General features: G+C 36.4%; 1 protein-coding gene across 13 annotated transcripts in view; it reads left to right on the top strand.

Moving 5' to 3' along the window:
• Nucleotides 1–12,600, top strand: part of R3HDM1 (R3H domain containing 1) — a 50,526-nt gene that overhangs the window by 16,386 nt on the left and 21,540 nt on the right. For 7 of the 13 annotated variants that reach the window (XM_084524250.1, XM_084524247.1, XM_084524253.1 and 4 more), the window contains 9 exons: nt 235–313; nt 1,836–1,895; nt 1,980–2,120; nt 4,606–4,714; nt 4,814–4,909; nt 6,346–6,383; nt 6,466–6,516; nt 6,657–6,883; nt 9,503–9,757. In XM_084524250.1, the coding sequence (XP_084380376.1) occupies nt 235–313; nt 1,836–1,895; nt 1,980–2,120; nt 4,606–4,714; nt 4,814–4,909; nt 6,346–6,383; nt 6,466–6,516; nt 6,657–6,883; nt 9,503–9,757 (1,056 nt within the window). The remainder of the gene's footprint in view (nt 1–234; nt 314–1,835; nt 1,896–1,979; nt 2,121–4,605; nt 4,715–4,813; nt 4,910–6,345; nt 6,384–6,465; nt 6,517–6,656; nt 6,884–9,502; nt 9,758–12,600) is intronic. The other 6 variants (XM_084524245.1, XM_084524242.1, XM_084524252.1 and 3 more) reach the window with 3 other exon arrangements.

The raw sequence follows: 12,600 nt of genomic DNA, 5'->3' as shown, positions 1-12,600 counted from the left end.
CAGCATTACTGGAGCTTTTGCCTTCTGTATTACACTTGAGTGGGAGAATTGGGGAGGTCATACTGGGTTTTCTGTTTTGTTTTTTATTTGAGCCTTTTCTTTGGAAAATGAAAGTATCCAGTTTAGAATAACATGCCTATTAGTTCTGATCCATAAATAATATGTTCAGCAATAATTGAGGAAAAATACATTTTTTGCAAAGTGTAATTGCGCTCTCTTCCCCCCTACCCTTAGATTCCAGCCAAGAATACACAGATTCCACTGGTATAGATCTTCATGAATTTTTAGTAAATACGTTAAAAAACAATCCCAGGTAAGCATTATTAAGCTTAACTTTGTTCTTCTGTCTTCTTGTTGCCTGAAGTATAACACCGCATTTTGTTCTGTTCTTTTTGTGTTTTTTTTTTTTTTTTTTTTATCCTTCCTCTTCACTGGCATGTAGCGCTAGACATTTATTTAGGATGAATTCTTGTTATGGAGGCTATCTGAAACACCAATCCATGGTAATTTGTGTGTTATGTGAATGCAGATTCAGGACACTGAACTGTTTTAAATGGTATTCATGTTTAATAAACAGATAGTTCAGATAGACTTTTAGAGTCTCTTCTGTATTTAGTTCTAAAACTTGTTTAGCATCTACTTGTTAGGTACCAAACTACCTTTTACTTTTATCTGCCTTTTAGTGAATTTCTAGACAAAGGAGTTTCTTTTAAGCTGTACTATATAAACCATAGATCAGTATACCTTCAGTCTGCACATCAGAAACCAAATCTGACCTTATCCAAGTCCATCATTTAGCAAGAGTTGACATAATTTGGTTGCTTTGAGGTTTGGAGTGCATCGTCTTGTTTGTTCTTTTCCTAAACAGGGTTTAATACTAGGTCTGTGGCTGTACATACAAGGCAAGAAATAAACTTGCTGTAGTTGTGCTGCTATCGCAAAAAACTATTCCGCTGCTATTTGTTACTCGTGCATATTATAGTTAGCATTTCCCATGTGATAATGTATTGGGATTCCGCTTTATTGAAAAAAAATTTTTGAAGAGGCTATCATAAGTGTCCAACAGCTTTTAGTCCTATAGAGTAAAATTAGGAAGCACAGACCTGTGCTAGACTCATACTTTGGCCATATTGGAAGTCATAAATCTTCACACTGAAAATAAGAATCGCAGATGAAGACCTACTGTAGGCCTTTATTCTTGCAATATCTGAGAAGCTTAGTTATCTGATGCATGCAAATTATTAGCTGTGGGACAGTTAATTTTATTATATGTTAATGATTTACTGAAATTTGCATAAGCGTTTTTAAGATACTATTTTATGGTGTTTCAGCTAATGTTCCTTCCAGTCAGCTTGAGTTTTAGCTTTTTCATATTATCTTAACATCTCAACACATCGCAATTTATGCTGGTTTTTAACCACTTAAAGTGCCCTGCGTACGATGTATCTCGATGATCCTGTGATATGTTTCACAATCCAAGGGTCAGTTCAGACCTCTGCAAATCTCTGCTAATGAGAACAAAGCTGGTCACTCTTTGCCTTCTTTCTGAGTCTTCCCGATGATTGTGCTTTCTATTGGGCAGAGATTACTTGGAGAGTCTTTGTACTCTTATTTCTGAGATAAAAACAGCTCGTTTTAGTAGGTGGGTTCAATAAAATACAGCTTAGTGAAAAATTAATAGTTTCTCCTAAAAATCCTGCATTTGAGACTTGGTGGTCCTATTTAGAGTCTTCAATCATCACTTGATCACAGATGTTATCTGTGTATTCTTAAGGTGAATACAGCTGCAGTTATTGGAGTATCTCATATGTGAGCTGCTGTGTTTTTATTTTCAGGGACAGAATGATGCTGCTGAAATTAGAACAGGAAATTTTAGATTTCATTGGTAATAATGAGTAAGTACTGTACTCTTATAGGAAAAAAAAAAAAATGAAGAGCGTTCCTGTTTATTTAATAAAGCTACTATTCCTCTCTTCCAGAGTTCCAAGAAAAAAGTTTCCCCCAATGACATCTTACCATAGAATGCTGTTGCACAGGGTAGCTGCTTATTTTGGATTAGAGCACAACGTGGACCAGAGTGGGAAGTCAGTCATAGTAAATAAAACTAGCAATACAAGAATGTAAGTGTAAAAGTCTTGAAAAAAAATTCTTGGTACACAGATTAAACACCTGGGATGTGCAGTGATGCTGCATCTGTAGCAGTAGAAGTTTGTCTATTCATTGGGAAGCATGCAGCAAGGAGAGAGGTGTTTCTGAGATCTTGACTGTTTATGCTCCAGATAATGTGATCTGCTTCATGTTTAAACATTCAGGGAGGAAAAAGTATGCTATCTGTAGATCAAGGTTTTGTTGCTTTTCTTTCAGAGATGCTTTGTGAACTGTGTTTCCATAAAATATGAATTTATATCAACAATTTGTCTGTTTAAAGATTTACACCAGCTTCACGCACTTTTTTTTTTTCCTTTTGGGAAGCAGAACAGCCCTTAAAACATGGCCACTTTATAACAGGGTGAACATGGGGGAACAGACTTGTAGACCTGGCTACAAGATACTGTAGAAATATATACATATATATATATAACAAGATAGGTACTATAAAAATCTAATGGGAAAATTCAGGCATTGAAATCTGTTGCTAGACTAATGTTGCCTACAAGTCACAAGCCTTACAAAGTAAACGTAGCAAGGAAGACAGACATCTCATTAGTGGAAGTGTCAGCCAGGTTAACTGCTCATGGCATGCTAGTTTGCTGTGACAGCTGGGGAGTTCTTAGAGAAACTGTTAGAAAAATCTGTGTTTAAAAATACGAGCATGGGGGTCACAGCATCTCCAAAACTCATGTAGTTGACACTTTCATTCCAAGGACCTAGCTATTCTGTCTTCTGTGCTTGTTCTGTCTCCTGTTCTTTCTCAGAAAGATGAAGGATTAATGTGTTTGGTATGATAAAGTTTTGTGTTACCTAGTTTCTGGTTTTAGCTTTGCATGACATTTTAAGTACTGTGATATGAGCATGGAAACAGGAGTTCACAGCTCCTGCATTCTAATCCCAGCCTCTATAGACTACCCATAGTTTTGGAGGAACAAAATCTAATTATCCGCCCTCATTTTAGAGTCAGCAGAACTAAAATAATATACCACACTGAAATTTCAATTAAGTAGATAGTTTCCTCCTCAGAAGTTTTTAGAAAAACATGTAGAGCCTAAATATATGTTAAATAATTTATGTATTCATGTATGTGTTTCTGCTTTGGCTATAAATTCTCTATTGGAATATAATTATAAAGCCATGCATTTCAAATCTGTTGCCTTAGCATCTACCATCATCCCTAGGCTGAAGATTCACACATTCAAGTGTGGAATAAGAACTATTAAAAGATGAATTAATTTTTTTCTAAACTGTATTAAAATAGCCGATTGCCTCTGGAAGCCCCCTGTAGGTGTAGTCACTAATTAGCAGGCATTTCATCTAACCCGCAGACATTAAGAGTCTTAATGTTTTCAGTATTCTTATTTTAAATCACTTTGGATATAAAATAAGAATTTAGAAAGAAAACCTTGGAGATCTGCTCCATGTTGAATAAAACCAAACTTACCTTTTCCTCATAGGCAGATTCCCGGCTCCAGCGCCGATCAGTGATGTTACTGACATCAACAACCCAGTGCGTACTGGCACGTCTCAGTGGAGTGGGAAGTTGGTGATTGCAGGGCAGTAAATTCAGGGACCTTTAAAAGAAAGAGGTAAGACAGTCTAAAGGTTCTCTGAAATGCCTGCTAATTATGTTTGGGCATCCAGTATCTAATAGTTAGGCTTGGCTGTTGTACAGAAGAAGATCTTCTGATTTTATATATATGCCCTGAGTAACGAAGAGTAAACAGAAGAGTATACATATGTCTTGTTTTTAATAGGCAAATTCTTCCTGGTTATCTGAGATTATCTCTTACAATAGTAGTAGTTTTATTGTCTAGGTATTTGTTATCCAAAATTGGTGACAAGATTGCAAAATACTGTGTTTTCTTTCCCAATGTAGATGAAGTACCGAAAGAATATATATAATTTGTTGCTTCATCCGCTCACTATGGTCTTGTGAAGCTCTTGCTTTCCTGCATTTTTGTATCATTCTTCTCTTGCTTATTTCTCCTTAATTTTGTTTTAGAATCTTCTAAGTTTCAGTGCTTTCTTCTCTCTGTATCTCTTTATCTTCTGTTTTCCCTTGAAATGAACTGAGGTATTACAACTGTAGCAGGAAAAAAAAACCTTTCTTCACTTCTGTGCCTGCCCAATATCCATTGCATGGCACCAGTCTGGATTCAACAACACGTCTGGTTCCCCAAGGGCATGGTTGCTTGCCACCTTAATTGGAAACTGGAGCAAAAGTTTTGGAGGAGGAGGAGATTTAAAAGCAGGTTTGTTATGTTTCAGGAACAGGAGTTGTTAGGTGTACACAACAGTGTGTATTTTTGGTATCTTTTCATTGTTTGGACAACCAAAATCAATCACTTCTGTTAGACAATTAAATACATTGAATGCATTTCAGTTGGTTCCACTGTGTATTGTGTATGTTTACAAGCCCATAAATCTTCTCTTTCTAACAACTTTTCATAGACCTGACCAAAAGTTTTGTGAGCATATAAAGGATGAGAAGGGTGATGATTTTCAGAAGCGGTACATCCTTAAAAGAGATAACTCTAGTTTAGACAAAGATGACAACCAGGTAAATCCATATTGGTTATTTTTCCCTTCAATTTGTTATATTTGATTATGTATTTATACTATTTTCACGTAGAAGTTGACACTTTATCACTTAATTTAGATGAGAATACGATTAAAAGATGACAGAAGAAGTAAATCAATAGAAGAACGTGAAGAAGAATACCAGAGGGCTAGAGAAAGAATATTTGCACAAGATGTATGTATCAAAGAAAATCTTAATGTACAAATACTTCATATATATATGCGTGTGCTTCTGGTTTTTGTTAAGAGGTGCTTCTTTCCAGGAAACTTTCTGTATCTGAAGAGGGCTGAGCAGATAAGAATCATTAATGTGGCTTGAGTGAGTTTTAAATGATATCGAAGTCACTGAAAAATCTTTCTTTAACCATTACTGCATGAATCCCAGGCAACCTTCAAGAATGATTTTGGTGAATTATTTAGCATTATCTACTTCAATGCAAAAACTTGCCCCTTACTGAAATTTAAGTTTAGTTCTGGTAAGGCAGTGTAACTCAGAACAATATTTTTTTGTTTGCTTGTTTATTTTAAATAACTTTTTCTCACTTGTGTCTATTTCAAATGCGCCTTATGACTAATCACAGTAAAATGATTTGAATTCTCACACGTGAAAAATGAGTCGGAGATCTGGAAGTCCAGTCTCTTGACTGGAGGTAACAAGTAGGATAAAAATTCTGCACCTGTAGTTTAGTTAATAGGTTTGTGGTGTTGATGATGTGCAAGCCATGAAAATATACTAAGCTGTTCCACACTGTCATACAATGACATTTTGTAAACTACAGTTCAACTTTAAATTTTTTTCCCTAGTAATATGTATCTTAAATAATACTGACTGAAATAAGAAATAAGTCTTGAAAAAAGTTACTTTTAATAATCTACTTTTCCTGACATTTTTTTGTAGCTTTCCTACATCCAAAACCAGATTTGTATTCTGAAGAAAGTGTAATGAGCTCTCTGAGGCTAATTGGCTATATTCAAATATGTTCCAAAAATGTTTTTTTGTTCACCCTACTTACAAAAGGATGGACTTCTAGTTTTAAAATGACATTTTGCATACTCATTTACCATATGTTGTACCCTTAGAAAGCTTTTTACCGAATCTTAGAAGTCATTAAGGACAATGTAATTAAGTTATTAATAGCCTTTTTGATCATATATTCTTTTTCCTTTTAACTGTATCCGTGTTTGTACCTAATGAGTTCGGTAAAGTTACTGCAGTAGCCAGTAGTATTGATTCAGGCTTTCAAGAAGAAAGGGCACCAAGGTCTTGTTAGCAGACTTGTGCAGACGTCAACTGGAAGTTGCATAAGGGAGGAAAGGCCCCCTGTAAAGAACTGTAACTTTAGAATAGTTATAATGCTATTTTATTTGTATCAGTGTTTTTCTGAAGTTAACTTTTATTTCTTGTGCATCGGTGGTCTTATATTGTTTCTTCCCCATAACGTGGAATTACTCACCAAAAAGGTTGTTTTCAAGCAGCTTAATGTATAGAGAGGGCTATAAAAGTCCATACATAACATAAAAGGTTTTAAATTGCACCTTGTTTTGTTACTGTGCCACAGTAGGGGTTCCAGATGCCATTAATGTAATTTCTACACTTTTTTTGTCACTCAGTCCCTGTGTTCCCAAGAGAATTATTTCACTGATAAAAGGTAAGAGAATTTGCAGTTCAATTCTGTTTTGTTTTTCTGTTTTCTTAATAAATATTAAGCTATCTTATTAAAATGTCAACAGAATCCAGGAGGAAGAAACTAATAGTACACAACAAAGACGACAGATATTTAGGTATTTGATGCATTCTTTAAAAAAAAAAAATCCCAAAGTATTCTGCATGCATTTCACCTTTTTCTTTCTTCTTTTTTTTTTTTCTTTTCCCTTATTTTGCAATTGATGCTTGTGCTAAAAGTTTAGTTTATAACTTACAGAATCAATAAGGAAACATCAGGGAGATCAGCCAACAGCCATCAGAGCAGTACTGAGAATGAGCTGAAGTATTGTGAACCCCGTCCCTGGAGCAGCACCGACTCTGATAGTTCCATCCGCAATCTGAAGCCAGCTGTAACGAAAGCCAGCAGCTTCAGTGGGATATCAGTTCTGACAAGAGGAGATAGCTCTGGAAGCAGCAAAAGCACAGGCAGGCTGTCTAAGACAGGTATTACAAAATCTGTACAACTACATAGTTCCATAGCAGTGAAGTACCTGATGGTTTGAGACGTGATGAATATTGCAGACGTGTGCATAAGTAGAGGCCTCAGTCTTGTAGGTGCTCCATGCATACAACTCCCTCTGGACGCAGTGGGTGCTGCATACATAGAATGACTACAGACCTAGGCCTATAGTGCAAAACTGCCTCGGAGAACTAGAATTCAGGTTACAAATTAAATGAAGGCTTTTGACTTTGGAAGTAGAACTTAAAAATGTATTACAGGTGGCTTTAAATTAAGCTAAATGCATTTCATCTGATACAAAGGATTTGAAAGTACTTACCAACATAAGTACTTTATATGAAATTAAAACATATTTGGAGTTCAACTCTAGTTTCAGTGGGGCAAAGCTGCTTTGTGCAGTCTTAGGAAACTGTGCTGCTATCCTACTAGCTAGGAAAAAACAGCATTAAAACCTATGATCTATTAATTATATTTGTTGTGGTATCTTTCAATGCCATTGTCGGAATTTAAGTGAATATGTCTAAAAAGTTTACTTAATTCTTAAACTGCTGAAAAAATTAAAAGAGACGAGCAGAGTGTACTGTTTAATTGCAGGATTCAGAAATGTTGGGGTAAAAATACTAATTTTATAAGGTTTTGGATTTCAAAGGTGTGCTAATGTGTAACTGATGTCAAAACAATCTCAGAAAATATGGGTACAATTCTGTGGATCAGAAATGAAATTTGGTAAATACTTGCGTTCTAAATGCTAAAGTGATTTGACACAATAAATGAGCTTGGTTGTGGAGAATTTTGAGGCCTGAAGGGGATAGGTGGGTGACAGATGTGCTACTTCTGAATTTGAAGTAGAACTTCAAAAAAGCAGAATGTTTTCTTGTCTGTATTGTGCTTGGCTTTGCTATTATTTATAAAACTGATTTCTAAGTAGAAACCATTTAAGTTTTTGCTTTCCCTGAAACCACCACTACCTCACAAGTACACGGCCACACTTCTGTATCTTAATGCAGTAAAAATGGTTTGTCTACTGTGTACTTGTTTAAAAAAAAAAAATGTATTCAAAGAGTACTTCTACTGATGTTTCAAAACATGTATGTTCATAGAAATCTTTTTTCTAAATTGCAAGAACATAAATTAATTCTTAAAATGTTGCTGGAAACATTTTGGCATTTGGAGAGTTAACGCTCCAAGTTCAGGATGCCTGTGTTGATGCTTCACTGCAGCTACAGGTGGTGGTGATTTAGCATGTGTTGGGGTTGTTTCTGTTTGTTCATTTTGATAAAGGGTGTAATTGGCTTTAATTATGATGGCATTAGCCAAATTTCTCTGTATAATCTAGAAGTGGATATGTTTGTAAACAAATCGAATCAAAGTAACGGGTCAAGCAAGGTTTGTTTAACAGAGCTGGGATATGCTGTTCTGCCCAACTTACAATTGATAGCTTTGTATTTCACTTCATCTAGCAGTAGAACAAAGGCTAACAGGCAGCATCAGCAAATGCTTTGAGCTGTACTAATTTTTCATACTAACAAAATGGTTGCAATTAGAACTCGTTGTGAAGGACTTAAAGGACGTGACTTAAAATAGTAGATTAATTTCATCACAGCCCTGTTTGAGTCTTGCTTTCTCTTCTAGATTGTATAGAGGCTGCTAATAAAGTGCTCTTCAATATTTTGTTTCCAAGTCCTGCAAGTATCATAGCAAAGACTTACTAAAGAGTATGTTAAACGGTATGCTTAGAGACAGTGCAGCTCTGTAGAACGTTTCATATTGGACTTCTGGATTAGTGCTTTTGGCTGCATGCATTGGCTTTCAGAAAGCTCAGGGTCTGGTTCTCCACTGCCTTGCAATGTTTATAGCTATTCATATCTGTAAGATAATTGCTTTCAGTAAGCTCTTTTATATTCCTTTCAAACTTTGAATCGTTGCTTTAGACTATTTTTAAAACTACCATATTACCTTAACTTTTCTCCAGCTCCATTCCCAATTTGAGCCTGAAAATTGGGGTGATGTGGGGGAACAACATCAACAAAAAAAAGGGGGTGTGTTGGGGGGGTTTTTAGTATTCTGCAATTTGTCCAGCAGGTGAGACGGATCTGACATCTAGTAGGCACAGAAAAGTGGTCATTGCTTGCATGCAGGCTGTGTCTATGTAGCACGTAAATTTATGGCCTGCGCACATGCAATCAATCCTTTGAGCCTGCATGTGCAGAGCTCTGGTGTATCCAGACCCCTGGGTACATCAACAGGTATGTGTGCATCATTTGGGAATATGTATGCAACTAGTTCTGTGAATTATGGAAGAACTGCACCGAAGCACATGTGCATACATACAGGGACATATTATCTGTCCAGAAATCAGGTCTAGAGATGATCACTTCTCAGTGCAAAGCAGTGCTGAATTGACCCTTGGTTTACAGAAAGAATCTTGTAATGGCATTCCAGGGGAGATAAAGGGGGACTTCATTGGAAGGGCACTGTTTGCTAATGTATTTATGCTAAGCTTTAAGGGTAAGCACTTATGAAGCATATACATCTATGTATATAAAGTGAGCATGATGTTTCTGTCTCTAGGTAAAAACAATTTCTCGTTACTCCTTTCCTAGGTTCAGAGTCTTCTAGTAGTGTAGGGTCATCCACGGGTTCTCTTTCTCACACCCAGCAGCCTCTTCCAGTGCCAGCTCTAAGCCAGCCTTCTCATGGCACGCCTGCCGTCTATCCAACTGTCAGCACTAGTAACTCTCTTTCCTTTGATGGTGGCATAAATGGGCAAGTGGCACCTACTAGCACTAGCTTCTTTTTGCTTCCCTTGGAAGCGGCAGGCATACCACCTGGCAGTATTCTGATCAACCCACAAACAGGTTGGTACCGCTCGCGGATGTTCTTGTTACAGTTGAGAACCTGGGCAAAAGTGTGCAAGTGTTTACGTGAGACTTAATTTCAGTATTGTTCTGTCTTTTTATTTTTTTGGTGTGTTTCTCTGTTCAGTGTACTAATTTTAAAAAGAGAGCATGAGTCTTGGATAAAAGGCATAAGTAAACTCACTTGGGTTTTGCTATTAAGAGTTTTAATTTATACTATCTTAATGGTGACTAGCACAAACTATGAAAATACTATGATTATTATCCAGAACACAGAATAATTAAAATTCATTTTTTATTTTTTATTTTTTGTGGGGAGATGGAAAAGTCTTTTTTCCAGTGCTAATATAAAAGTTGCAGGGAGGGGAGAGCTCCTGAGCAAGTATTCACATTGACTTGAAGGAACCTATCATCCTTCATTTTGTTTGTCACAACATACATTCTTTCTCTGTGTACTCATGACGCTGACTTAATACAAGAGAAAGAAATGAGGATGAGATTACATGCTATTTTTAAACTTCTGTTTCAGTTTAAAACAAGATTAAATCACTGTTGGTGTGTTTGGCCAATACTGATATTTTCAATAAGCAGTGGGAGAATGATAGTTCATTGTGTAGATGCAGAGATGTGTAACTACTTGTCTGGATTAAAAAAATAAAAACCTTGGTTGCAGAAGTTAAGAAATCCTGAAATTTTGATTTTACCTTCTCTGTGCAACCCATCTTTATCATTATGCTAAAATTAAGATATAATCATAGTCCAAAGATTTGTTTTGCTTGTTAGACAAGGAAATGCTTTAGGATCTCTCCCATCACTTTGTAGATACACTTTAGTATATTTGAATATAATAGCACGTACTTTTTAACTATTTCTCACTAGTGCTGCTAAAATAATTAGTTATTAATTTTCTCTCTTGAAACTAAATGGTTTTATATTCTATTTTTTTTTCTTTCTTTATGTAACTTGGTTGCCATTCTTATGTAGGAAACTAGAGAATCTTTTTTAGTTAATGCTTTTAATGCTTCTGCCTATTGGGATGCCACCTAAGGATTCTTAAAAGCTTCTAAACAAATATTTAAAGCTGGTCCTGCTAGAAGCTGTCTACAGCTGACTGTCTGTAGCATATCATCTTCCTAGATAGCTGTTGCATTTGGAGGGGGGTGTATTCGCTGTCTTATATCCAGCTTCTGGACATAGCACTACTGACTTAGCTTTTCTGGTCCTGATGGATATGTTGCACAGCTTATTTGTGAATTTTCCATTGTGTGAAGACAAATGTGACTAGTGATAATTTTTTGCTAGAGCAATAAATTCTAGCATTTGTGAATGCTAGAGTATTCTGTGGCTTACATCAATACGAAGAATGCTGGCTGTCATTTTTACGTTATGGGTTTATAGCATGACCACGCTGAAGAGTTACTGAACAACAGAACAGATAACTGCAGGTATTGCAGGCAGGACACTGTTGGTTAGAAAGTAGCAGCGTCTAAAAAATGATACAGCTTAAGCAGTGATTTTTTTTGAGTTGTCCTAATATGACTTACATGTCATTGCTTTGCATGTGATATTAGTTTCACTTTCTTCCTCCTGTAGTGTTGGTCGTTTTCCCAGTGACATTGACAAGGCTTCCACATAACAGCAGTGAGGAAGGGCAGAGAAAGAAGTAATTGTAAAAGTTTTCACCTGCAAACATTCCTTTTACTCACACCCTCCTCAGTAAAGGCAGCAGGATTGTAGAACTGACTGTGCAATGTTCATTTAAATTAGCTTGACTTTCAAGTTGTGGTGATTCTTATATTTTATTTATTTTTAATGTATTTAAACCAGCCATTAATGTTCTTTCATGATAGAAGATGATCTTAATATCTGACTGTGTAGCAGAAGCTCAGGTGCAATTCCAGAGCGAGGAGAATCTAGGTTCAGCTAAACTTTTGATTTCTAATGTATTGGCATCATCACATTCTGTAACTGTTCATTTGGCTTTACTGTTCCAAATGACAGTCAGGGTTCAAAACCCATAGATGAGTTTCTCAGCACTTCTGACAGAAGATCTCATAGGCATAGGTCAAAGGACTTGTTCTTAGCAATTGAGGATGGTGCTTGAGAAAAGACAGCTCTTACTCGGTCGCTATAGGAAACACGCCCCAGAGATTGCTAGTTAAGTGGTAGAAAGAAATAAAATCCCGTTCCTTATTTACATGAATGAATATTCACGATTCTAGAATGTTAAAGAGGAATCCATTAAGCGATATTGAATATAGCTTCACCACCTGCAGTGTGTCTGTGCCGCTTACTTTTTGTAGCTGTGCACATGCTTCTCCTGTCTCGCATCAGCTGCCTCAGTCCTGTCTCCAATAACTTCTGGGTTGGCCACTTGCTTTGAAATGGGATGGGATGAAGAGGTCTGAAGGAGTCTGCTTTTAACAGGACCCGGGATAGGATGCAAAGGCTTTAGTCTCAGCTTATGCCTCTGGAAAGAATCCCACAAAGGAAAATATTTATATTGGAGGAGGGGAAAATTTACAGGAGTCTTTGGACCTTCTTAAGCATCAAAATGAGCCAAGGCAAGCCACGTGTCATTAAGCAGCTAGACCTAAACACAGGCCCTTGCTGACTAATCTGTTGTTCCTTTAGTTCTTTTTTTTTCCCCCGACCCACACAACCAAATTAATCACTGTTTGCTTACAAATTACTTTTAAATAGTTTATTTTTAAGAAGTTTTTCAGTAGTCCAGTGGTATAACGCTGAAGATGCAGACTATTAAATAGGAGAACCATTGCTTATTTTATTGAAGAGCCAGTTTATCTATGAATAGGGGAAGAGAGTACTTTAATCTTACTAAG

The sequence above is a fragment of the Aythya ferina genome (genome assembly GCF_964211825.1).
Source record: "Aythya ferina genome assembly, chromosome: 6".
NCBI classification, from domain to species: Eukaryota; Metazoa; Chordata; class Aves; order Anseriformes; family Anatidae; genus Aythya; species Aythya ferina.
This window is presented reverse-complemented; position numbering and strand designations above follow the sequence as displayed.